The sequence below is a fragment of the Carica papaya genome, chromosome 3, assembly GCF_054855325.1.
Source record: "Carica papaya isolate Zhongbai chromosome 3, ASM5485532v1, whole genome shotgun sequence".
In the NCBI taxonomy this organism is placed as follows: Eukaryota; Viridiplantae; Streptophyta; class Magnoliopsida; order Brassicales; family Caricaceae; genus Carica; species Carica papaya.
Window position 1 is genome coordinate 5,284,151 of NC_142311.1, and position 27,741 is coordinate 5,311,891.

Here is a 27,741-nt window from a genome sequence, read left to right on the forward strand (position 1 = left end):
AATTCTCTTCTTCCTTTATGGGTTAGAGGTCTCGATCAAGATGCATGTAAAACGCATTGTTATTGATGGCGATTCACAACAAGTTTCAAGAAATATCTCCACATCAACTCATTGCTTGTGGATGATGTATTTACTTTTAAGCAATGTTTTATTCATTTTCATCTTTATGGGTTTGAAGAATTTGTAATGCGTGCAACTGCCTTAGAAAAACAGCAAGCCTATTACTTAATGCATCGGTAATTGTTGAGGAAGTTCATGTTTTCTTGGCTCTAGTGCTTCAACGAGACTAGTTTTTTGTATGATTAATCGATAATTGATCATGTTTTTTCAGAAAAAAAAAAAAAAAGAATCCTAAGATGACATAACCATAGCATATCAAGAAGACGAAGAAGAAGAAGAAGGAACAGTCGTCTTTATATTCTGTACAAAGTACAAGTCTCATGTCTAACCATATATAGCAAACTATTACGTCTAAAGCTCAGCGCCATAAAGGTGGAAACAAAGAATATATAATCAGCTGATTTGCATCCAACCACACGTATATATATGACATATATATGTATGTTACATAGAGATATATATATATATATATATACATACACGTTCATGTTAGTAGAACCAACAACTGACAAACAAGCTGCCTCATTCATGCACTAACCGACTCCTTTAATTCTGGGTCAATATCATGTATGGACATATGCTATTGCCATTACTATCCCGTGGCTCCTGCAATAAAATAAAAAACAGAGTAACACATTAGAGCGCGGAAGCATTTTTCTATTCAGAATCTTAAGAAAAAGTGAAAAATATAAATTAAAAATTAAAAGAAAACTCATTGTTCCCATCATATTGTAAAAAGGGTAGGCAGTTTAACTGTTGTTGTGTGAGTATAAGATAATTGGCAAAGAAGAACAAAAAACAGAAACAGAACATATATGCGGTTAATCAGTTTGAACTTTTCTGCAGAGAGATGAAAATTTAAATTAATTACAAAGAATATATCGAAAATTACAAGTGTTTTCCTGGTCATGCTTAAATTCTATCCGCAATACTTTCCAATCTTACATAATATGAACTAGTTTCTGAATAGAAAAAAAACACAAGCAAGTGCATACACACAGACATGTACCCACATATACATAATAACGTGCTTGTATCTAGGTCAAGGAAGAAACAAGAAAAGATTAGGCTATACTCTGTTGATAATTAGATGAAATCAAGACATATTCTTAAAACTATCATCGCAAACTTGTAGGTGGAGGATAGTTGCCAGAGGAAGAAGAAACAATCAAGAACTTCGTTTCAGCATTTTCAAACCTTTGAGTCACTAAAAAAAGTAGAAAATAATACAAAGTTTATAGATCAAAAGTTGAGAGCATTGTTGTAATTTTTCTATTTCAGCACAAGGTAGCAATCATTTTGATATATGTACTGACTAAAAAAAGAGACCTTTTTGATCTTCAACTTCATAAAAACTTAATCCAATAAAACAAATTGGAAGACAATTATAATATGAGTGTTTATTCTCATCAATTCCATGCTTGATCTATGTCTAAAGATTTGAAAAAAAATACCAAAAGTAGACTATCATAATATACGGATGAATATGAGGTTGTTATTGGGTTAAAGCTTGGGAACTATTAGGTATAAAAAGGGCATAATTTGTTCATTCTGCTCAATAATAATTAATGATATGTGGGAGACTATGAGATAGTTGGTGGGTTCAGTTACAAACCCAGGGAACATTAGAAGTCCTTTTGACTACAAGAATATTTGCAATCAAAGGAATACATTTTTTTGACAAAGTTCTGACATGGGTGGATGAGCTCTCACATAACAAGGGAAAAACATCAAGAATTGCAATGGAAAGTAGAAGCTTTTTTTGAATCTTGCTTGACTCTTTCATGAATGAAGATTTACAAGAAAACCCTCAAGAATCAAGTACACTCCGAGAAAATCCCAAGGTTTGCAAGGCGGATGTGGATGCCATCAACATCATGCCAGTGACAATGAAGGTGTCAGGCAGCATGCAACAGATGATGATTGCAAAGAAGGTGCTCAAGCCATGTCTTGGCACCCTGACTTCGACCATGTATCTTCTGGTGTCAGTCCCAACAAGCATTCTCAAGCATGTTTGGAGATGATCAGGTTTTGTGATGATTCTTGGGAGAAGTCTGGGTGCTGTACTTGCATCTAAAGTTATTTAGATACCATTCCTAAGAATTCTTAAGTTTTTATTGCTTTATATAACCAGAAAGATTGAAAAAATTCACAATAAATTTTTATTAAATAACTGACCTCCCACAAAAGTGAATTATATAAAATTTTGAAATACTTCCTAAGTAACTCCCAGAGTAAACTAAGAAATACATTAGTAATAAAAATATAAAAATTAAATATTTAAAAAGAATAAAATTCTAAAATTATAATATAAGACTCCTAAATAATATAATAATTCTACATTTAAAAGAATTGCACTCTCTAAGCAATTTAAAAAATCTAAATCCAGTCCATTTTGCATTTGTCTTTCCTAGTTAAAGAAAATTCTTCCACAAGTTTTAAGGTGGTGAATGGCGTAAAACCTTAATCTTCAAGTTCTAATAAAAATTTACCAAAACTCTACACAGTCATTCTCTTCAATAGTAAGCATGATGAGAATTGGTTAACTGTGTAAAACCTCGTGGTAGGATGAAATCGAGACAAATTTGCAATGTTGAATAAGACCTTAATTTGGAATCAGTTTTCTGTTACCGATCTTTGTAATTTACTATTATTTTATATTTTTAAATTATTTGGGTTGTTTAAGTTTAGTTGGGTATTATATATTTTGGTTTCTTTTGAGATAGATTTTAAATGTTATAGGAATAAAACATTTAGATTTCCTCTCTTATAGTTTTCCTTAATTAATGAGGTATTATGATATTTTAGTCTCCATTTAAGTAGATTTTGGATATTATCAGAATTAAAATCTTTTAATCTTTTATAATTTTCCTTATTCGTTGTAAATAATGTCTATGTAAAAGTCTAGTTGTCACCGAAAAAAAAGATGAGAAAATTACAAATTAAGAATTCCTTGTTAGGGTTTTATTTCCTATTATCTCTCTTTCTAGTTGTTCTCTTTGTTAAGATTTTATTATGTATTTAAGAATTATTAAGTCATGTATTAGTGATTGTTTAAATTATCAGTTATGGAGTAGTAGAATTGTGGTGACTTAACCATGGAGTAGTGATCATAGAGTAGTGGTCTCTTAATTTCAGCAAATATAAATTAGTGAGTTAGTGGTTTTCTTAGTGCGTTAGTGATCATTTATCTTTTGTAACATTTGCTTATTTTTGTCATATTTAAGTAAACTAATTTCATCAGTAAAAATCACTTGAATTCAGTTCAATTCTTTTATTACTCTATTTCTACATCTGGTATCAGAGCAAAAAAATAAAAAAAAAAACAACAGTTTTTTTTGTTCTGCAACAACAATAGACATCCATAGATTTGGAGAATAGTTGTGTGCAACCTGCAATCCCTCGTTTTGATGGTCATTATGATCATTGAAGCATGTTGATGGAGAATTTACTCCGATCCAAAGAATCCTGGAGTGTCGTGGAAATAGGAGTGCCTGAATCAGCTCCTGGAGTTATGTTGACGGAAGCTCAACATAAAAGAATAGAAGAACAAAAATTGAAGGACCTCAAGGCAAAATATTATCTGTTTCAAGCAATTGATCGTGCTATTTTGGAGACGATTCTCCAAAAAGATATTTGCAAGCGGATTTGGGATTTTATGAAAAAAAATATTAAGGCACAACAAGGGTCAAACGACAATAGCTTCAAGCCCTTCGCAAAGAATTTGAAATTCTCCATATGAAACAGGGATTACCATTAAAACACTACGCACTAACCGTGGTGGTGAATACATATCCCATGAATTCTCAAAATTTTACAATAAGTAGGGAATTCAGAAGCAAATGACAGCAGCTTATACACCCCAACAAAATGGTGTAGCAGAGAAGAAAAATCGAACAATTCTAAACATGGTTAGAAGCATGGGGGCAAATGAAAGAGTTCCAAAACGGCTTTGGGCAGAAGCAGCAAATTGGAGTGTTCATATTTTGAAAAAGTGCCCCACACTTACTGTTCAAAATATGACACCTGAAGAACCTTGAAGCGGACATAAACCAGCAATTGATTATTTTTGAATTTTTGGGTGCATTGCATATGCACATATTCTAGATGAGAAGAGAGAGCAACTAGATAACAAAGGCGAAAAATGTATTTTTCTTGGAATTAGTGAACAGTCAAAAGCTTACAAACTGTTCAATCCTATCACAGATAAAATTATTATCTGCCGAGATGTTATTTTTAATTAATGAAGTATATGGAACTGGACTGAAAAAGATGCAAGTGAACAACAAATATCTATGAATTTTGAAAAAGAAAAAGAAGCAGAAATGCAAGGGCAAGCAACTCTCTCTGATGTTCACTAGCTGCAGCAACAGCAACTTGATAATATTGAGACCTAAACAATAGGTGAAAGGTCACGATCTCAACGAATTAGAAAAAGACCAGCGTGGATGGATGATTATGAGGTTAGTGATGTTCAATCTGATGATACTCTAGGTCATTTTGCTCTATTATCATATTGCAATCCAATAACATTCCAAGAAATTGTCAAAGATACAAGATGGCAAAAAGCAATGGATGAGGAGATCAAATCTATTGACAAAAATGACACATTAGAACTGAGAGAACTTCTAAAAAGGCAAAAATTCATTGGTGTTAAATGAATTTATAAAACTAAGTTGAACAAAGATGGCAAAGTTGACAAGTATAAAGCTCAACTCGTCACAAAGGGATACATGCAGGAATATGACATTGATTATAAGGAAGTTTTTGCCCCAATTGCTAGACATGATACAATCCGAATAGTTATGGCTTTAGCAGCACAAAATTCCTAGTCTATTTGGCAATTAGACGTGAAATCAGTCTTTCTACATGATAATTTAAATGAGCAAGTTTTTATTGATCAGCCCCCTGGTTATGTGAAAGAAGGTGTACAAGTTGAATAAAGCTTTATATGGGTTGAATCAAGCACCCCCATATTGGTACAGTCGTATAAATTCTTATTTTGTTAATGTTGGATTTCAAAAATGCCCATATGAGCAGACTCTCTTTATTAAACTTGGTGATGCAAAGAAAACTTTGATTGTTTGTTTATATGTAGATGACTTGATCTACACAGAAAATAATCCAACGATATTTGAAAATTTTAAAAAATCTATGATGACAGAATTTGAAATGACTGATCTGGAAATGATGCACTATTGTCTTAGTATTGAAGTACTGCAGTTAACAGCTGGTATTTTCATCACCCAAAGAAAGTATGCTTTGGAGATTTTGGATATGTTTCAAATGTTGGATTGCAACTTAGTTGGAACTCCAATTAAACTGGGTCTAAAACTTATAAGGGACTTTGAAGAAAAAAAAATCGATAGTACATTTTACAAATAAATTATTGGAAGCTTGATGTATTTAACAACAACAAGACCTGATATTATGTTTGTTGTAAGTCTTATTAACAAATTTATGGAATGTGCAATTGATCTCCATCTCCTTGTAGCAAAGAGAATTTTGTGTTACATAAAAGGTACACTTGATTTTGGTATTTTTTATCAGAAAGGAAAAGGATAAGATCTTATTGGCTTCAGTGACAATGATTATGTAGGAGACTTAGAAAGTTGAAGTACTTTTGCTCATGCATTTATGATGAGTTCATAGGCAATATCATGGGAATCAAAGAAGCAACAAGTTGTCTCTCTGTCCACAACTGAATCTACATTTATAACAACAGCTTCTTGTGCATATCAAGCTATTTGGTTGAAAAAATACTCAAGTTATTGCATTGTTTCAAGAAGAGGCCTATACAGATTTACTACGACATAACTCGGCTATTAAACTCTTTAAGAATCCAGTTTTACATGCAGAAACAAACACATATATATGAGATATCATTTCCTTCATGATCTCACAAATGAAGGAGTCATTGAATTGGTTTATTGTCAAAATGAAGATCAGATTATAAATATTCTAACCAAGCCTCTCAAGTTGGCTGCATTAGTGAAGCTGCGTACTTTGCTTGATGTTTGTTCGATTTCTAATTTAAACTGATTGTATAACATTCAATTTAAGGAAGGGAATGTTAAAATTTTATTATGTATTTAAAAATTATTAGTTATGAATTAGTGGTTGTTTAATTTATCAATTATGGAGTAGTGGAATAATGGTGACTTAACCATGGAATAGTGACCATGAAGTACTGGTCTCTTAATTTCAGTAAGTATAAATTAGTGGGTTAGTGGTTTTCTTAATGGGTTAGTGGTCATTTATTTTTTGTAACATTTGTTTATTTTTATTCTATTTAAGCAGACTAATTTCATCAGTAAAAATCATTTGAGTTCAGTTCGATTCTTATATTACTCTATTTCTACACTATCTATTCTACCATATCCATTCTACTTCTCGTTATATTTCTTATTGATCCCTAATTTTGTTTGCCGTATCTATATTCTTCTGTTTTTCATCCAAATTTCTTTTATTTTTAAATTGTTCGCATAACAAGATAGTTTAACTACTATTTTTCCTGTAGTAATTAGTATCAAAGCTTAATTTCTATACTTCCGATTACCTTTTTACATTGCAAAAGGAAAAAACAAAAAGGTCAAAATTCTTCACCATATCAGATTGATCAAATGTGCACCTTATAGTCATTTTGAAAGTAGATAAATTTTAGCCCAACACAAAACCCTATAAACTTCTCGCTAAAATTTATTATAGAATCTAGCGGCTACATATAATGTTATATTAAATTTTTGGTTCATACAGATACACATAAAAGTATTGAAATATATCAACAATTAATTTGTATCAAATATCACTGTACAAAAAAAAATGTCTATACTAAAAACTCTCTCAATGAACATTTAATAAATAATAACTGTTATTAGGTAAACATTAAGTATCAAATAGACTTATACTTAGAAGTTAGGAAAGCATGGAATGTTCTGTAAGAACAAAAGATTGAGCTTATGAGTAAAACGAATACTTCTCATGTATTTGAAAATGACAAACTTCAAATTCCTTTTGAATCACCAGTAGTAGCTTAAGAGACATTAACTCTAGTTAAAGTTGTTCTTATTCATGATGATGATGATGATGATGATGATGATGATAAGGAACTTTCTCCTTTCAAGAATCTGATTATATGTCTTGCTATTGAAGTGGTTTCCATCCATAATTATTGCGTTTTAAGAGATTTTTTTGGAATAATTTCTTTCTTTCTTGTTGTTTTTATGATCCTAAAGAACCTATAATTTTGATTAACCTTCAATTTTTGTTTGAAAATTACCGAAAGTCCCAAATCTCAAAAGATTTTGAAGGATATGTTCGAGCTCTTCCTATCTTGATGCTCTCCCACTTCAAAACTCGAGATTGAATTTTCACCAAATGAGGTAGAAAAAGCATAACAAGATTTTAATTTAAAATCAATTTTTTAAAAGATATTTTGTAATAATTTTTATTATTTTGTACGTTTATATTATTTAAATTACTTAGATTTATTAAGACATTATAATGTCTTAATTTCTTTTTAGGTAGACTTTAAATATTATAGAAATAGAATCATTTTAATTTTTTTATTTAAAAAAAAAATAAAAAATAAAAAGAGAAAAAATTTTATTAATAATTAGTACCAAGGGAGTGCCAATCCGTATACATCATATTTACATATCTATCAATACATCAATGAGGTCTCCTAAAACCTTATTAAATCAATAGATTAGCCAGAAAATAAAAAATTAAGGATTTAAAATCATTTACTTTTTATCGGCTCAAAATCATTAACATGACTTAAGTCATTAAACACTCTTCTGTTTCTCTTATTCCAAACTGTCCAAAAAATAGTCTGTGATATAAAGTCCATGCATTTCTTACTCCTACTGATACCTCTCCGAGCCAACAACTCATTTCTAACTGCACCTACCATAATCCAATTAATACCTAGAAGTCCATACACCATAGCCCACAACTTATACACCATCGGGCGCCAAAAAAGCACATGATCACAAGTCTTCGCGACTCTTTTACATGGATAGCAAGCACTCACCATAACCTTGCCCCCTCTCATGAATTTATCAATAGTCAAAATACATTCTCTACATACCTCCCAAACAAAAGAGGATATATGACTTTCTGAATATATCTATATGGGAATCAAGTGTCCATATCTTCAATCTTAAACAGATGCTTGTAGTAAGATTTAACTGAGAAAAACTCATAAGAATTGAGACACCACTCATGTTTATCGTTGCCACCATCCATGGTCACAAGAGATAAAGTGCACAGCAAATTTCATATTCAAGAATCTCCTAGTCAATGAGGTTTCTCTTCACAATAACTGACCAAACCTTTTTCCCTCCCCCAACTTCCCTGAAGGAATTGCAAACCAAAAATTCTTGTTGTTGAGTAATGGCAAAAATCTAAGAATATTGATCTCTAGGTGGTCCACCATCCAACCGCGGATCCAACCACAATCTGACTTTGTCACCTTGCCAACATTCCGCTTAATGCATGCTTGGAATTAAGCTCAATCAATCCCAATTTTCTTTCATAAACCTTTCCCGTGTGGTCTTGATGTATCTCGAGTAAACCATCCTCTCTCATCAACACCGAATTTCGCAACAACGATCCTTTTCCATAACATATCATCATTTATCATAAATTTCCACAACCACTTGCTTTGTAAAGCCACATTCATCTCCACCAAAGACCGTAACCTTAGTCCATCAAGGGGTAGTGGCTTTTCGATATCTTCCCATCGCACTAAATAGTATCTTCCTTTTTCCTCAGAGGTATCAAATAAAAATCTGCATTGAATACCTTCCAATTTCTTAGCCACACTCACTAGATTAGTAAAAAGAGATATAAAGTAAATGGACAAGTTTCTCAGTGTGCTTCTTATAAGTGTAAGTTTTCCCCATTAGAAAGTAGTGCTTGCTACCATCTTGCTAGCAGCTGTTAAAATCCATTAACTATTGGGTCCCATGTCTTCACCTCTTTAAAAAATTAGCCCCCAAAGGAAGTCTCATATACTTTATTGCCAGTTTAACAACCTTACAGCCCATAACCCTCGCCAAACTATCTGAGTCATTACCGTCACCAATCTCACCAGTTCTAATTTGGCAAGATTAACGTTAAGTCTTGAAACCACCTAGAAGACTGACAATATGCACTTGAGGTTGAGTATATGATGTGAGCACAAATGAGTTAGACTATGCAAGAAACCAACCAAGCCAAGAAGATCACGGCTTAGACCCTTTAAGCCTTAGAGACCACAGTTCAGGCCTTATAGAGCATGGAAGACACGACAAGATCCATACAAGGAAGGAGCCTCACGACTTAGTCTATTTAAGTAGAGAAAATATCTAATTCAAATTAAACCAAGTCCATATAGAAAGAAATATATGATGGATCCACTTCAAGGTGTACTTGGGCTTTATGGATAGAGTATCACTAAATCATGGGCCAATAAATTTAAGTAAGACTTTCAAGTCTGTGTTAAAGAACGGATCCATGAAGAAGAGAGACTTGGGCCAATGGTGGAAAACCATAAGAGGATGAGAGCAAGCCCATTCGGCCAAGGGCAAGAAGGAAAATGCATCTTACTCCAAATAGAAGAAGAAACCATGGAAATAAGAAAAAAATTCCTCCGATGCATGAACTTTCCCAACCCAAGAAAGATTCTTTCCCAAGCGGGAATTTTCTTTTTTTTCTTCTCCATAATTGTCAAAAAATCGCAAGTAAGATCATTCATTCAAGGGAGGATCAACAATTAATTCCAAGATCTTCCTAAATCAATCACAATCTTTCAAGTAAAGAGGATCTACAATTAATTTCAAGTCTTTAAAGAAATATACCTCTACAATTAATGATCTTCACCATTTAAGAGGATTTCACAAAAGGAAAGCATATCTACACTATTATGGCTATAATTTTTTTATTTGAAATTTTATTCTTATTTTAATTTTGATTTGGTTTTCTTTGTAATTTTTATAATTAATTATGAGATTTTTTTCTTGTATTTCACATGACCTACGCCCATAAATAGATCTTCCATTCATAGTTGTAGGCATTCTCAACTTAATTAACAAATCAATAAAATATAAAGTTAACTTTTCAACAAGTAAGGTGTTCTTATCATTCTCGTTGAGCGAGGAATTGGGTCAACTTATTAAAATAATCTTGTGATGTTTTTCCAATTCTTATTTTTTCAATTACCTTAGTTCATATTCCCTTATTGATAATGGGTTAAGTAAAAAGAGTTCATTTAGGATTTAAGTTTTGATGTTAATTGAGTATTGTGTGAGTTTTGGATTGTATTGTTGATCCTAGGTTCCACATCAGCATAGCTCGTTTATCCGGCTCACAGAAAAGAATAGAATTACCAACAAAAAATAAATGCTATATTCTCAGTGTTATCTACCGCACCCACTTTGAGGCCTCTAAGTAGCACTGATTCTCTAGCTCCGATCAACATTTGATTCAAAGCTTCCATTACCATAATAAAAAGCAATAGAGATAAAGGCCTACCCTTTGGAAGAAGGACAAAGAACCTCCGTTAACCATGATTGCAAAGGACAGAGAGGTGATTCAAGACATTATGCATCTGCGCCATTTGTTCCCAAAACCCATCTTCATGAGATTATAATCCACAAAATCTCCAATTTACATGATCATATGCTTTGTCCATAACAAGCTTGCATTAGAACCCCTCCCTCCTCCTATGTGTCTACTCATTGACCACCTCAACGGCTAGCAAAGCAGCATCCAGGATTTTCCTACCTCCCATAAAAACATGTTGATATTCGCCGATAATCTTATCCATAACGTTGGACATTCTTCTATCCAAAACCTTGGTAATAAGCTTGTAGATGTTTCTCACCAGGCTTATTAGTCTAAAATCCTTGATATTATGAATTTTGGAAGATCTAGAATATACACTATTTCCCAAACATCATCTCATAATTATATTGACATACTGTTGATCACAGATTTGTGTAGACCACACAATTCAAATTGTGAATATAGTACAATAAATTCATTTTAAATCTATTCTGTCAAAAATAAACAATAAATTCATTTTATGGATTTCTGCGAATGGGACATACAAATCAGGCAAGACAGATTCAACATTTTGCTGTTCTCTTCAGCCATGTCAGGCAGAATAAGATAAAATTTTGAAGCTTTTTGTGCTCATTGAGAACTAAAATTGTAAGATATAAAAAAACATAATTGCAAAAGAAACCAAAATTACTTACCTTCCTTTCTCGAACTTTGTTCTCTATCAATCTGCTTTTGCTGTTGTTGATTTGATTCATGCTCTTGGAAAGGCTTGCCTTCTGAGAATGAATAAGCCTGTGGAACAGAAAACGAAGTTCTGCTGGTTGTTTCCCTCTTAGCTGCGGAAGATTCAGCAGTAGAGCACAAGTCCATGTCTGTCCTTGAAACACCAGCTTCACTGTCGTGACAATGCAACTTATTGGGCCGTAGCTTTTCTTCTTCATTACATTTTGATCTCTTCCTAATGGGTGGCTCATCCCTATAATTCTGCATGGAAGGTACCTGCTGATCATTTGATGAAATAGTAGGGAAATGACTTTTTCCATTCACAATAACAGCTGGGATGGGCATAGTCTCAACAGCCTCGGAGTTATCAACAACAACTTCATCTGTCCCATTCAAGTTGTCAGTCTTTGTGGCTGCATTCAGTTCCCACATCTTGAATATAGCTTGAGTCAAACGCTCTCTAGCCAAATCTATGTTAATTATTGGCCTTGGGTAATTTAATCCCAATTCCACCCCTGAAGCTTTAAGCACAGAAAAAGGAGCATCCCAAGGATGATGGATCCACTCGGTTGGCATTCTTGCTAGCTCAGGCAGCCATTGTCTCACATATTCACCCTCTGGGTCAAATTTTGAGCCTTGAATCTGACTCCCAAAAGTTTCACAGAAAAGAAAAAGGTTACCAGTCACTTCAAATTATTGTTTCAGCTAACAAATCTAAATTTATTTATAATATTTGTTGTTTTCCATTCTGCTCAATCAGAGAAATCGAATCACCATTGCCTAAAATGTTCCATTTTTCCTGATTGTAGCTAGCTTATAAAGAAAAAGCTTTTGACACTGGCCCCGATACAGTTCTGATGACTCAATGTTCTAGCTTTTTCGGGTTATGAAGCCATATAACGGGAATCTACCAACGAAATTTTAGTTAGCATATTAATTCAAATAATCATATACTCAACAGGAGACTCTTATAAAGCAAATGCATAAATTAGAGAGAGCTTAAACAGAAGTTGACATCATGAAAAGTTTAACAGAAAGTATTTGTGAAAACTAGGGATCAAATTTCATTTTATAAATGTCATTCTCAAAAATAAGTTTATTTGAAGTGAGTCATTCTCGAAAATAAATTTATCTGAAGTTTATCAGTAAAAAAATATTAGTGCATATGTTACATTTGAATGTGGAGTCTATTTTCTTCTCTTTTTTTGAGAGAGAGAGAGTGTAGATTCCAGTTTGTTGGTAGAGCATAGTCTAATATTCTTGAGGAGCTAAGACTTGAGGAAGATCTTCAGACACATGCGTTCACAGAATAAAGCACAAAGCATATAGGAACCTCAGATGCAAGAGACCATATATTGCAATTTGATATCCCTAATGGATGCTCAGTACGAAACAACATATATTGACATTTTTATAAATGATATTTGCCAAAAGAAAAATGTCCAACCATATAGAAGTTAGATAACCAGGGTTACCTGTGGGCTGTCTAATCGTTCCAGCTCATGGCCATCTGGTAAGCTTCCAGAAACATACTGCCAACCAAGGATATCACATTCCAAATCTGCATCCAAAAGTGTGTCCCAAAAGTACTTCATTCCCCATCTCCAAGGAAGAAGCAGAAACTTCAAAGCAAAACTCGAGACAATAACTCTTATTCGGTTATGTATCCAACCAGTAGCCCAGAGCTCCCTCATTCCTGCATCTACTAATGGATAACCAGTTCGACCCTGCCTCCAAGCCTTAAAATTGTCCATGTTTGCATGCCAAGGGAAATGTCTCAAGTTCATCAATAGTGATCTGTCATGAGTAAAAGGGAAGTTGAAACAAAGGTAACGAGAATATTCTCTAAGCCCCATAGACCTAAGGAAAAGAAGCACACTCTCTTCCCCAACCGAATTATTTTCTTTTGCCCATAGAATCTGCTTTGTCCTAGCACACTGCAATACTTTCCTTACGCTTAGCTCTCCAAAATGTAGATATGGGGACAAGAGAGAGGTGGAGTTCTCCCCAACCTTCAGTCTATTCTTTGAATAATCATGCAGATGATGTTCCATGAAATCCGTTAGAACCTTATTAGCATTGCTCCAACCTGGACACCATGCTCTCCCTAATAATGCATTGCTAGCTTTTTCTGCTTCATTTTCCAGTCCCAGCTCCTCAATAGAAAATTTCTCAACTGTCCCTGCCATTAACAAAGAAAAAATATTGACAAATTCTTTCTACTATTCATAGCAGGTATGCATCAATTCTTTCAGTGCAGATACACTACATGTTCTCCATATGTGAATCATGAGCAAGTATGAACCTAAATTAAGGTTCTTGAATCCTAAGCATAAGACAGAGACTGCCCTATTATTACTATCATCGATAAAAAAGCAAATGACAGAAATACAGATTACTTTTGAGGAGTTCAAGTCTGAGCAAAAGACAATGACTGATGTTCTCAAAGAAACTTTAAGATTACAGAGACAAATTTTTCATCCATTTGCAGCATAATTTTTAAGAGGGTATTACACAAACAAAATAGAAAAGGATTATGCTATTTCCACTAATTATTTATAGCCCCAGGTAAAGGATTGTCATTATACCAGGAAGTCAGTTTTATCAAAGAAGAAAAATAAAAGCAATTACATGCTGTTTCATTTTACCTGCAGCTGCCTCCAATCGCCAAGGAGGAAGAAGTGAAACAGACTCCATTTGCATGTGCAAGCACTTCTCCCAATATGCATTAAAGGTTGTAAAAGCATGTCCTTTTTCATCATATATTTCCCATGGTTCATACAATAAATCTCCATTATAGCTGTGAACAGAAATGCCAAGCTCCACTAATTTTTCTTTGATGTTGTGATCTCGAACAAGTGAAACAGGATCTGCAGGGAAAAGGGGGCTATTGAAACATGATATTTAAAATCTAACAGGCATCTAAAGGAGTGACTTCAAAAAAGATCACAATCCAAATCTCTTGTTCATAAAGAGACAGTGGACTCTCAAAGGCAAAATGTACAGTTAAAAAGGACATCTTGAGCATATTGAATCACTTGAACCTTTTGGAGTTTGAGATGTCAATACATCAATTACTATAAATAGTCAGCTCACAGATGGAAAACAAAAAGAATGTGTTAAAAGATGTCATAATTTATGGAGCTCAAGATTTCTTATAAAGCTAAAGAGTCCATCCTTCACAGATAAAGAAATTCAAGAAGTATCTCCCTTAGATTCTTCAAACTGCACCATTTCCACGCCCACTGATCTCCTTCCTCTACTCTTTACAATCCCTAGTGCGGAGTAACAGATGGTCTAAAGTGCCAAAATGTCCGTGTTTCTATGTTAGTGATGCAAAAGAAAGAAAAGGCATTTGTATGTCCATGTATGCGGACTTCCTAGCTGAGAAGAAAATGTTCTTTTCAAAAATCAGATTTTATGTGGGAATTTGCATGAACTAATAAAGTAGAAGGTCAAGATATTTTCTACTAAAGAAGACACATGGCAAATTGCTAACAAAATAATCATTATTGAACCTATTCATGCACCTTAAAGTATTTATGGCATATTTCAAAATTGTAAAATGTTGGATGTAAAATAGATCTTCCAAGAGCAGTAACTCATATACAGTTATATATATGAGACAAATGGTAACCAATGATCAAAATAATTTGAATTTTCTTCTCCTTAATTCAAGAATTTCTCCCATTAAGAACTTGATTTTTGCATTATTATTACCATAGTCCATTTTTCTTCATATCCATTGGAGCCAATCTTGCTCCATAATATTGCCTGAGAATTTCCCGATTGATGGCACATTAAGGACACATATTGGCATGAATTTCTAGATTCATATCCATTTGAGCCAATCTAGCTCAATCTTGCTCTAAATTATGCTTGACTTCATCCCTTACCTTCTTAATTTGGAATTTAGTCTTTCCATTTTTCCTGACATGTTTTTGAATAAGAGCTACTACAAGAGGACAAGAAATTGAAGCATACTCTAAAGAATCTTCTTCATTAACAACAAACTGAAATTCTTCAAGAGCATGATTATGAAGAATTCCGTTCTCTCTTTCCACCTTCAAGGATTTTGTCTTCATCTATAGATACCAATGAAGCATCAAGCTCTTAAACAACAACAACAAGAGAGAAGACAAGTTGAAGAAAGAGTTATGAAAAGTTATTTATAAGCTTCCAAATTGTATAATCAAACAAACATTGTTGATTTTATTATTCTTCTTCAAACTTAGTGTGTATATCTCTTGTAAGAAGAGCAGTTGTAAAACTAGGCTTATTACTATTAAGTCTAGAGGGAGTTGTTTTACTTCAACTACTAGAACGCATTATTTTAGGTTCAATGAAAATGTAATTCTCGGGAGTTGGTCCTATGAAAGCCATTGAAAAAGGTAAGAAATTAGCTCTACCTAAGACATTGAAGAATAGTGTTTTGGTTCTACTGCAGCCATTAGAAAGTTAGTGTTTGGTTACTCCTTAGCCACTAAAAGGTATAACTGTAATCTTCATTTTAGTGAATAATTTCAAAGTCTAGACTAATGATAGTTAGGGTAGTGGCTCTCCGACTTCAAAAAACCAAACTACTATAAATCATTGTGTTTCTTTTGTTTATTTTCTTTTATTTTGTTGTGCTTTAAATTACTTATATTTTTCTTATCTGAAAATCTATAAGTTATATACATCATTATTGGATAATATCTTCACTCTCTCTAGGTGCTCACTATTTGGGCCAACAGTTGTTAGCAGAGCAAGGTATCTCACTTATATTTGCAGGTTTATTGACCTTGAGAAAAAGGTTTTATGGTACAAATGTTTTCTACCATTGAAGGATCTTCAACTAGGAGACCTTGTTTCTTCTATGGAACCAACTGCAGCTATTGGAAGAATAGGATGTAAATCTACATCATGTAAGAAGATGTAGACGTGTGGGGTGTAATTCTAGATGGACCCAACATTCTAATGAAGATAGAAAATGTGGAACAAATTCCAAAAACTCACAGGGATGGATGGCTGCAGACAAAAGGAACATTCAAGTTGATGCCAAAGCAATGAACATGCTTCATTGTGCTTTGCATCCAAAGCAGTAGAATTATATCTCAACGTTTGTAAGCACCAAGGAAAAATGAGACAAACTTAAAATGCCAAAAGAAGGAACTACACATGTAAATGAATATAAAATTGAATGGTTAGCACATGATTATAAATTATTTAAGATGCAAGATGAAGAAAGTATTGAAAAATATTTTCACTAGATTCACAAACATTTTGAACAATCTCAAAATTTTGGGATTGGCATATCTGAAGTTCGCACTCATCAAGAAAGTACTATTGTCTTCACTCAAGATGTGGGAGCCACAAGATGAGCTTAGATGTCTTGGTTTTATTATTACATAAATTTAAATACTTCTGTTTTACAGGTTGAGGAGAAACATAACAAAAGATATATCATATTAATAGCATCTCCACAAAAGAAATTAAGGAAAGTAATCTTGCTCTATTCCTGGCATTAAATATCATTTGAATTTATATAAGGAATGAACTGAATTTTCTTTTGAAAAGAATAACTTTATATCTTTTAAATGCTTAATTCATTTAAATTATGTTTTAGATTTATGGATTTTATTATTATATAATTTTAAATATTTTTAAATTAATTTTTTTAATGCATATATTTGTGTTTAATTATTTTTTGAAAGAATGATACTAAAAGATCTTTAGTTTTGGATGTTAATACCCATTCTGGGTACCTATTGTTTGCTTTTATATTAATAACAATTCTGGGTATCAATACCTAATCTGCTGCACTTAAATCATTCTTAAAAAATGTAGTCATTCGCCTCTCAACTTTAAAATACCTAAAATGTTATTTCATATCCAAACTATGTTTACTCATTAGCCTTGAATTGAATGTTTTTAAAGGGAGAGAAAAATAATCCCAGTATATTCAAATCATTTTTTGAATCCATCAAAGATCCTTTTTGGCTATTAAAAAAATTTTAGTATATTGTTAGACACACATTTTGCTTTATCAAGTGATTAATACTCATGGTGTAGTTGTTGGAGAAGTGTTATGGAGATACAGATGTGATTTTTGTGATTTTCTTATTAGCGTATTCCTACCTATTCCAACTTCCTCTTTCACATGCTAAATTGATAGAAAAGAGAACTCTTTTTGATTGAGACGAAGAGGGAGCAAAGGTATAAAATTCTGATTTGTGGCTTTGTCATCTTCAAAAGGGAAGATTATCAGTATAATATATTATTTTTGATGATGAAAAATACTCTTCTAGAAAACCAAATTTTATTTGAGAATTTTATATTAAATAATATGGTACAAGGTAACAAATATTTTTTATCTAAAAATATACATGGTGAATTAGTAATAAAATAAATTACTACTAACCATATTCATGCACCTCAAAGTATTTATTGCATGTCTTCAGATCATAAAATTTTTGGAGTTTAGAATTTATCTTCCATGAGAAATCTACTCATCCAGAGTTACAGATATGAATTCAATGGTGAATAATGATCCAATTAGTTTGAATGTTCTTCAACCTAATTCAAGAATTTCTCTCATTAAGAAAACTTGATCTTCGTATTATTATTACTATAATCCATAGTTTCTTCATATTCATTAGAGCCAATCTGCTCCATAATACTTCCTGAGCATTTCTACAAATCCTTTGGGCCTTGACTCCTCATTTTCGAATATCTACGCATAAAATTGATCTCCAAATAATTCCTCAATGAGAAGCATACTCTTATATTTCTCATTTCAATTCTTTGTGCTTGAAGCAACATTTGGTTATTCAAGGTTTGGAGGTTAAATAGTTAACCATAAAAACTAAGCCTTTTATTTTCTATCAAAATTCAACCATGTTGTAACCTTTTCCACTTGTGCTTTCACAAAATTCAAAGAAGAAGAAAAGAAAAAGGGTCAGTTTGCATATTACGTAGTTTATTGAGATAAAATCTCAATCTAACCCAGCTTTAGGCTTCTGCTTCCCACTCCTTTATAAAACTAACACTTCTTTTTCCTTTTTGAGACCCATGATTTCTTAATTGTGACCATGTAGTTATAAGCTCCAGTTTCAGTAGAAGCACTATAACAATATGCTGATATGCTGTGGCTTTAAAGATTTTGAAAGTAGCTATAATCTTCTTAAGGAAATTTAAGAATCCTAATTTAATACAGAGTTCATCATACAACTGTTTACTGTGAAAAAAATCAACAGATTGCACGCAATAGAGGAATCAAAAGTTAAATATCTTCTCTGACTTTTATAGTAATCAAGCATTATAGCATCTGGAAGAAGCTGTAAGGAGAGCAAGAAGAAGGATGTACCATAAAGATGATTGAATACAAGTTTGGTCGCTCCAATGGCATTGATGCACTCCAAGAGAGCAGAAAGAGTACTCTGAGCTTTGATCAGCACAAGTTCAGCCCCTAGAGATTTCAAGGACTGTCCCAACTGACAAAGAGATTGCTTCAGCCACCACCTTGATACTCGACCAGGGTAGAACTGCCCTTCTTCTTTTGGGCACCACACATATACAGGGAAAACACAACCATCTCTTGCAGCTGCAGCTAAGGCAGGGTTGTCCTCAATCCTAAGGTCTCTCCTAAACCAAACTACAGTCTTTTCATTAGACATGATAAATACTTAAGATCTTCCGGATCAAACTAAGATGTTAACCAAATTTCTCCACATCTATCCTTCACACCAAACCATAATAAGAGACAAAAAAGCCATCAATCACAAACCTAATCAAAAACCTTAATTTTTCTCATTTTAAGGGCCAGGCAGAGAAAACTAGTTGAAAATGAGACCAGATATTGCAGCCAGCACTTGAATATCTCCTATGGCACCTTAAGAGCCAAACTTGCACGTTGAAGTCCAAACTGAAGATGCTGAGGAATTCCCAAAGTTGAAAATCAATTCCTAACTTGTAAAGACCAAAACAAGCGGCCTACCACTAGAAGCTGTTGCTCAATTTCTAGGTTGCTGTGTAGTCAAGATACCCAACACGCAATCTAAATCCAATTGGCATTACCGTACATGTCTCACCAATCAAAAGTCCATTAATAAAGTTGTAGCACCTCACAAATACTTTCCACTCAGAGACCTTCAGCATGACCCACAGGTAGATCACCGCAGGACAAGCAAGACCCGGATTCAATTAATCCTTCAAAGCTTCAAAAAGAACAACAGTTCATGCAGTTTATAATACACCTGGAGTAGTTCAACTGGGTTCTTTCTATATACAGATAGAAGATCAGATTTCACGCGGCAGAAGGATACATAGAGATCGGAGATGCATCAACATGATCTGCCAATAATCAACATCGAGTTGTCATCCACAAATAACCACCGGATCATTAGCCCAAGTAAAAAGACACAAAAGAACCCACACTCGATCTAGAAAGATCAAAATCAGGTAACCGGATAAGATTAGAGGGATTTTGGCATCACGCTTAGGAAAAAACTTGCTGTTTATTATTCTTACAGCGACATACCGTGGAAGAAAAAAAAATGGAAAAGAGGAGTCTACAGTTGATTTTTACTCATCAAGATCACGTGGGCTATGTTGATTTTTCTGCTGGAAGTGGGCTATGTTGATTTTGGTAGTAGTGGGAGACATCTCTTGTCTTCTGTATGTAACCACTGTACTGTTCAAAAAAATATTAAAAAAAAAAAAGATGAGGCTTTTCTTTGTCTTCTCCGTAAATCAATATACGATTGTTTATCTTGTCTGCATAAATTTTCACCTTGAAGAGCATACGATGAACCCAACAACATAACATGTTCCCAACTTTCAAGCCTTACCTTGACACCGATGTATGCTTTTGATAATTTGGCTCTTTCCCACGTTTTCATTTATGTTCTTGATTTTTTTTTTTAAAGCGAAAACAAAACTGTAGGGTTTGTATTTCTATTAATGACGTGAAATTAAAAAATAAACTATTTACTATTCATTTAAAACTAATTATTAATTTTTTAGTTTATTTAACTTACTGGATAAATAATTCTTTAAGTAAAACTACTCTTCTGTGATTTAACTGTTGAGATTATATAATACTCTAATCTCTCGTCTCCCATTCCAAAAATAATAAAAATAACACCTCTGACTACTTCGCTAATGTATTAATGGCGTCAATCAGAATGGTTCCTTATTAGAATTAGACCATGATATTTGATTCGCCAAATACATCATTATTGTATATTCTTTCATATATATAGCGCAACCCAATACTTGTTTTTCAAGTTTCTAATCCTTTACTTTTTTTGAATCGAAATATCTGAATAATAATAAATTCACTCTTGACAGTAATATATGTTGTATATGTAAATCCTAGATATGAAAATATGCGGAATTCGTCCATGAAAATGAAAAAAGGGGTATAGATATAAAGAAAAAGGGATAGGCTGAGCGCATAAATGGATATGCTAAAAGACGAAATGAAATAAGAGCTAATGGTCACCTTAAATTACAACATTCAAATATTTAAGCCATTACCCATGGCTTCACCGTAAAACCACTTCAGACTCCCAATTGCTGCACCAACAGGTAATAATAACCTTCTCAGAATTTGCAGTGGAAGGAGAAGGATAGCTGAAACAATGAAATATATTTTTTCATGGTCTCCCACTCGTTGAGTCCTGATGGAAACTCAAGTTGGAAAGCAAGTCACAAGTAATACAAAGTGCCAATTCCATTAACAATCCATAGCCACACCCATTATCACCTGAGAAGCATCATGGCAATAAGGAGCCCACCATCCCACAACCCCAGGTGTCACAATGAGCTCCTGATCAGCCTTCCCAAGTATTATTAATACTTAACCTATTTATATATATTTATGTATGTATTCTGTGTTGGATACAATTCCTACACATATGATTGGCAGCTAACCCAAACAACAAAGGACCTGTTCCTTTAGGTTGTACAATACTCAGTGTGCACGTTCTCTGAGCACCTCGAGGTCCATTTCAGTCGGGTCAGTGGCCTGGATTTCATAGTGAATGCCATCCAGCTCCCTTCGAAATCTGTCCTTGGATGTTGCGTAAAGCATCTTTGCACGAATCCGAGACACAGAAGGAGACCTGAAAGTAATATTATTTCCAAAATCATAAATTGTTTAATAACCATTGGCATGAAGACTACTGACACCAATCCACATTGAAGTTTTTTTTTTTTTTTGGGGTGGGGGTGAGAGAGGGGAATATACCCACATAGATGATGGTCAGCCCATATAAGAGAAGTCAAATATAGAACCAATTAACATTCTCAAAAAATATACACATATATATAGACCAATCAAAACTATTCGCTTCATGCTAATAGGACATATGGAGACCCTTTCACATCTTTAACCATAATATGCAAACCAACCTCATTAAATGGTACTGACAGTAATAGGGGCATGACAAATAAATGAGATCCCTATGCTCTCAATCTTGTGACGGATTTCTTATATAGATCATTGATCTTATTACAACATTATTAGATAGATCCTGTGCTTGTTGTAATAAAAGGACGTGCATATTATTATGTGATGCAAAACCACAAAATGATATATGATCATCCTCTGATTATTAGAAGGCAATTCTGATAACAGAGGCAAACAAAAGCCATGAATGCTCCAACATATTAATACCACTCAATTTGAAAACCTGAAAGAAAATAATCAAACGTGAAGAAGTAACAAGTAACAGCTTATGGTAACTACCAGCTGAAAGACAGAAAGAAAATGAATAGCAATAAATTCATAAACTTAACGCTGCATATAGTTCACGAAAATATTGTCTAGTTTTTGTTTCCTTTCCAAGTATCTTTATATCTTTAGATATATTCAAGTATATATAGATAAATAGGTAGATATATATACAAGCATATAATGTATTTTGTACACGTACCCATGTCTATGTATTGACACACATAATCCACATTATATGCATACATATATAAATGTACAAATTTTTATATATCTATGTATTTATATATGTTCTTGTGTGTTGGTAAATAAAAAAACTGTTTTCTAAAATATCTCAAAACAGCTGTTTAGCTATTTTTAAAACACACCACATTTATTTTTCTTTTCTAGTGAGTACTTTTACCATCAACTTACTGGCATTTTTTACAGTATTTTCATTTACTATGCATGTAACATGCATATACACTTACCATATATACTATTGCACTGTCAACAAAAAATATTTCGTTTTGAAAGAAACTATTAGCAAAAAATATAAAAACATTTATGCATTGGCCTATAGAAACATGTGTCTATACTTGCATAACATATAAATATTTAAACTGTGAGTCGAAAATGAATCTATAAAACTTTTTCCTCTATCAGATAGTCTTTGTTTCCAATAAACCCAAAAGGACTAAGATCTGCAACGACCAAGGTGAGCAACCAAGAATAAAGAAAACCATAATAACATCAATCAATTCACAACCTTAACATTCCCAATATAGAGAAAAAAAACAAATAAAAGAAGAACGTCAATCAATTCACAACCTTAACATTCCCAATACAGAGAAAAAAACCAAATAAAAGAAGAAAAGAGATTGAATGAAAATCCAACCGACATAGTCCAGGAATAAAGCTGAGGATTTAAGTAATGGGTGCAATAAAATAATGAAAACACATGACTCCTGAGGACTTCTCAGCTCTCACCACAGTCGACTCCTTTTGATTTGAAGATTCTGCTTAGGGTCTTAACAACTTAACTATCTCAATTACTAAAACATCTTATATATTTCTTATACGTTTTACAAAAAATGATTTGGTTTTGGAAAATATTTGAATGGTAAAAACATTTTTGCTTTCTGTTCCACAAATTGTGAATACTTTAAGTTAATTTGTTTCACATATTTGAAATACACTTGTTATATAAACAGAAAATAGTTAACATTTTAAGCTAATTTGTTTCACATTTTTGAAGTGAAGCAAGAATATGTCAGAAATTGTGAATGTTAGATCAAATTGAGAAGTGAGATGAGAATAGGTCACATTGAGAAAAGATAGAAAGAAAAAATGGAGAATGAAAGCAGCTAGTCAGTACATACACCTCCACCAGTCCAGTGGCAGCTGCGGAAGGAAAAAGAAGAAAAGGTTGGATGGAAATACTTATGTGGCTTATCAATAGGATTTTTCATTGAGAAGAAGTATTTAGGCTGTATTATAAAGATAGACATGATGGTTTTGGTCTGTAAACGTTTGAATGAACAAACCGAAAAAGCTTAAAAACCTAAGCCCATTTAAATCTGAGGTAATTGTTTGAAGATTTTAACGAACAAGTGAAAAGATTCTTTTCTTTTTTCTTTTTTTTCTGCAAATTTTATAATATACTAGTTGTTTGGTTTGCATAAAAATTACTTAAAACTGATTATAATCTTTACCTATAATTATCCAAACTATAATAAGTTAAAGAATTGTCTTATTTTTTTATCAAACAAGTTCAAGTTATTTCCCTGTACTCAATTTTATTTCGACTCTTATTGACTAACTACCCATATCTTTGATTCTGAAAATTGCCAAGGCAGACACAGATAAACATGTTTCCTACACCCATACCCGAGTCCAAGCAACAAAGCCAACATGTGCCATAGTTAACAAGAAGAACAAAAATTAAGAAATAGAAAAAAAAAATGTATGGCAGGCCTAATAAGTTGAACTGCAATTGGTACACTAAATCTCAAGCAAATAGAATGCATCAGGCAGCTGAAAGTAATACTAACCATCAAATGGGGAAAAAAAAAGAAATCCTAGTTATTAGATATAAAGCAAGCCATATAAGTTAAATTGCAACATGTACGATAAATCTCAAGCAAAAAGAAGACATCAAGCATATGGAGGAACCACTAACCATGCAATGAAAAAGATCTTGCTTTTCTGGCAATTCTCTGAAGTCACAAAATCAAAGTCATAAACTGCATATCGACAGTCATTGTCAGGCAATGAAGCAGTGAAATCATCATAGCTCTCAGCTGGGCCGCCAGTCTTTTCAACTACAACCTCTTTTTTCTTCTCATCAATCCTGAAGATCACATAGCGATGCACCTTTTTCCTCTGCAGCTCCAAGAATGTGCTTTTGCTGTGTTCAGCAACACCCATCCCAGATGAAGCATTTGTCTGCAAGAGAAAACACGATAATAAATACTTTCTCTAGAACATAACAGAAAACTCGCAGAACCATTGTTTTGTAGTTTCTGAAAAGGAAAAAAAAAATGATCAAAAATGCAACAGGCATGCTAGGGTGCACATTTGTGTTTGAGATAAAGTGATAAGCACGGCCTTTCTGTACACTAAATCACATTTCTGAGTTGCCTTCCTCAATTATGCTAAGAAATTGAGAGGCTATTTTACTTTTATGTCTGACCCCTTATTTTGTGTTCTGTCTTCTTTTTTGGTAGGATAATGACTTATCCTGCCACTTTGCATTCTCTTTCTCTCTTAATAGTGTCTTCCTTTCCTATAAAAAGAATTTATACTTTGAAACAATTTTACCATACAAATAAGCATTTATCGTGAGAAGAATTTTCCAAATTGCCTCCAAATATAAATTTCGTCCTTAACGCTATATTTGGGTAAAAATCAGTAAAGGAATTGGAAAAACGAATGAAAGAAAAAGATTGGTTTTAAAAAGAAAAAGAAGGAAAACAATAACAAGTTAAGGGGTAAGGATAATTTTCCCTTAAAAATTTTGAAGTTGTTTCCTTTTTTCCTTCTTTTTCCCCACTTTGAAAGAATTTAGAAACTAAAACTTTAAGCGAGAGATATTCATTGTCCCTCCCTTTCTTTTCCTCTACTTCCCTCAACTCAAAGATAGTGTAAGTTCAACATAGAATTCTAGGTTAGTTGGTCATGCTATGATTTGAGATATTAGAATTTTGGAAATGTAGTAAGAAAAGAAAACATTTTCCTTTCTGTAACAAACTATTCAGGATATGAAAGTTCAGCTTTCTTTGAGGGTTGAGTTTTAATTTTTTTACTTATGAATTTGATTATGGGTATTATATCATATGCAAACAAAAATCACAAACCACATTCTTTACATGGTTTCAACATGTTCATTGTTTATAAGTTGCATCCAAGGGTTAGTTTAGATACTTTATACTGCCATATGAAATCAAACAATTTTTTTTTTTTTGAAAGAACATATGAAATCAAACACAATGAGCTTTCTATTGTCAAGGATTTGTAGTAAGTAAATAATAGTAAACCAAACAAGGTGATTTAGGATCCATGATGACTCTGAAGTGATAGCACCCCCAATTCTCACACAACTATAAAGCTAAGAAAGAAGGGAAAAGAACAGAAAACCATCATTAATTATGCAGGAAAATAAGGTAAAACCTTCAATTAGATCCATATGCACTTTAACTCGAAATATTCCAGCAAGTACAATTTAATATTACCAATCCCGTAATTTAAGCACCCTAACAAATCCACATGTTAACCCCCTTCTATAAGTTATAACCTTTATTTATCTTTCTAATCTGCATTTGGTTTCAAAAGATACCCAACCTATACTTAATTTATCCAAAGAAAATAAGAATTCTACAACAAAAAATTCCAGTAAGAATCCCCTAAATATGATGGAAAATAAATAACAAAAAGCAAGTTCCGGACGATCAATTTAGAGTCGTATCAAAGTGAATTAAGCAAAACAAAAATCTGATCGAAGAAAAAGAAAACTAATAAAAACAACTATCTCCGGATACATGCATATCCCTATAGTAACCAACATCGTGACAACGAAGAGAAGCATTCGATACAGTTGATTGACGCTAAGTACCACTAGGATCTGACCAAAATCACGCTGGCGAGAAAACAAAACCAGAATTGAAATTTATCAGATTCTCACTTCTTAGCTACCGGCAATTCAAACAAACGAAGCAATTAAGTTAAAAGACGGATCTATCCTAAGCAGTTGGTAAACAAAACAACAGAGAGAGAGAGAGAGAGACTTACCCCTCTGAAAGACATGGCTGCTGTGCAGAAACAGTTGAGAGCGAAGGGAAATTGAAGAGAGAAAGGAAGAGGCCAGAGAAATCTACGGAGAGAAAAAGAGGAGAAAAAGCAGCCACCAAAGGAAGAAAATATTTTGGGAAAAACCCTCCAAAAAACTTTAAAAAATATATGAATTCCATTTTCACTCAAAAGATAAATTCCATTCCCATGGGGTGTCCTGTGAGGGACAAGTAAACAAAAAAGAAAAGATGCGTGCTTTGAGGTGAAGAAAAAGGAGTGGGTCCCATGGGGTAAGCTAGCGTTACATCTTCGTGTCGTGATCTGACACCACAGTCGTCATCATCACCGTTTGGTTTTTGAACTTAAAAAGGATTACGGGTGGTTTATTTACTCGTCGGCTGTCACTTCAACTGTTAAAAAGTGTACATTAGAAATCATTTGTCATTTACTAATTATTTTCGGTATTTATATAAATATTTAGGAATTTGACAAATACTTTTTTATTTATAGTAAAATACATATTACACGTTTACTTGTAATAATGATATGATAGTAACCTAAAGTTAATAACAATGAATATTTAGTTTACATAGCATAATATTTTATTGTAGATTTAATAAATAAATTCATAAGTGTTTAAAGTTATTTTAACTTGTAAAATATTTAAAGGTAACAAACTTAATGAACACATTAAAAATAAACATCGTGATCTGCCCTTTTTAATTAAAAAAAATATTAACGAAGTAATAATTTCACATAAAAATAGATCAAAAATAATATTTTTAAAATAAAAAATGAGAGTATTGCCATCATAGTTAATAAGTTAAAAAAGATATGATAATGAATAAAATAATGACATCAATAAATTTTCTTTTAAAAAGATATAATTTTATAGTTATTTAACTATATACGATGTAATAATGTTGTTATAATAATAACTTGATTTAAACACTTTTTTTAATTATAATCATAATTCTATATATATATATATAATGGTAATGCTATGTGTTTTACTATATATGACTCATCAAAATAATAAATTTGATTCGTATGTAATAGATATTCATTGAATTATGCAAATATAAACAAAAAAGTGATGAGATCAACGAAATTTATTATTTTAGAATTCATAAATTTTTTATTTCGTAAAATTAATTTGACAAACATAAATAAACCTACATGCAAGCATATTCACATACTAATATTTCAATCATAAATGAGTTTTTATATTATTAAATACAGTGTAATAGACATTAATACTTCTATAAATGTTTGTTATATAAAGAATTTATTATATTGATGTGACTACTAAATTTTGGTATGAAGTTTTTAATAATCTTCGAACATAATAATTAATT

General features: G+C 32.7%; 2 protein-coding genes across 3 annotated transcripts; both read right to left on the minus strand.

Annotated features, from left to right (window-relative positions):
- Positions 1-391: 391 nt before the first annotated feature.
- On the minus strand, positions 392-20,150 carry CRY2 (cryptochrome 2). The gene is made up of 5 exons (XM_022043765.2): positions 18,743-20,150; positions 14,043-14,264; positions 12,870-13,576; positions 11,367-12,036; positions 392-726 (listed from the first exon to the last, which is right to left on the minus strand). The coding sequence occupies exons 1-5, from the start codon at positions 19,050-19,052 to the stop codon at positions 713-715; spliced, it is 1,923 nt and encodes a 640-aa protein (XP_021899457.1). The 5' UTR covers positions 19,053-20,150; the 3' UTR covers positions 392-712.
- An 859-nt stretch (positions 20,151-21,009) lies between these two features.
- On the minus strand, positions 21,010-26,546 carry LOC110815895 (actin-depolymerizing factor). 2 transcript variants are annotated; one of them, XM_022043865.2, is made up of 3 exons: positions 26,384-26,546; positions 24,276-24,541; positions 21,010-21,503 (listed from the first exon to the last, which is right to left on the minus strand). In XM_022043865.2, the coding sequence occupies exons 1-3, from the start codon at positions 26,396-26,398 to the stop codon at positions 21,353-21,355; spliced, it is 432 nt and encodes a 143-aa protein (XP_021899557.1). In that variant the 5' UTR covers positions 26,399-26,546; the 3' UTR covers positions 21,010-21,352. The 2 variants fall into 2 exon arrangements, with proteins under 2 accessions (XP_021899557.1, XP_088071365.1); XM_088215239.1 differs by lacking the exon at positions 26,384-26,546 and adding an exon at positions 26,208-26,269.
- Positions 26,547-27,741: the final 1,195 nt, after the last annotated feature.

What these genes read in the sequence shown, in the direction of transcription:
- CRY2 (XM_022043765.2), bottom strand. Translation starts at nt 19,052, where the DNA reads ATGTCTAATGAAAAGACTGTAGTTTGGTTTAGGAGAGACCTTAGGATT. An exon ending in TGTATTCAATCATCTTTATG is followed by an intron (nt 14,265 to 18,742) that starts GTACATCCTTCT and finishes TTTTCCCTGCAG; the next exon opens with ATCCTGTTTCACTTGTTCGA. An exon ending in AACGATTAGACAGCCCACAG is followed by an intron (nt 12,037 to 12,869) that starts GTAACCCTGGTT and finishes TTTGGGAGTCAG; the next exon opens with ATTCAAGGCTCAAAATTTGA.
- LOC110815895 (XM_022043865.2), bottom strand. An exon ending in AAGATCTTTTTCATTGCATG is followed by an intron (nt 21,504 to 24,275) that starts GTTAGTGGTTCC and finishes TATTACTTTCAG; the next exon opens with GTCTCCTTCTGTGTCTCGGA.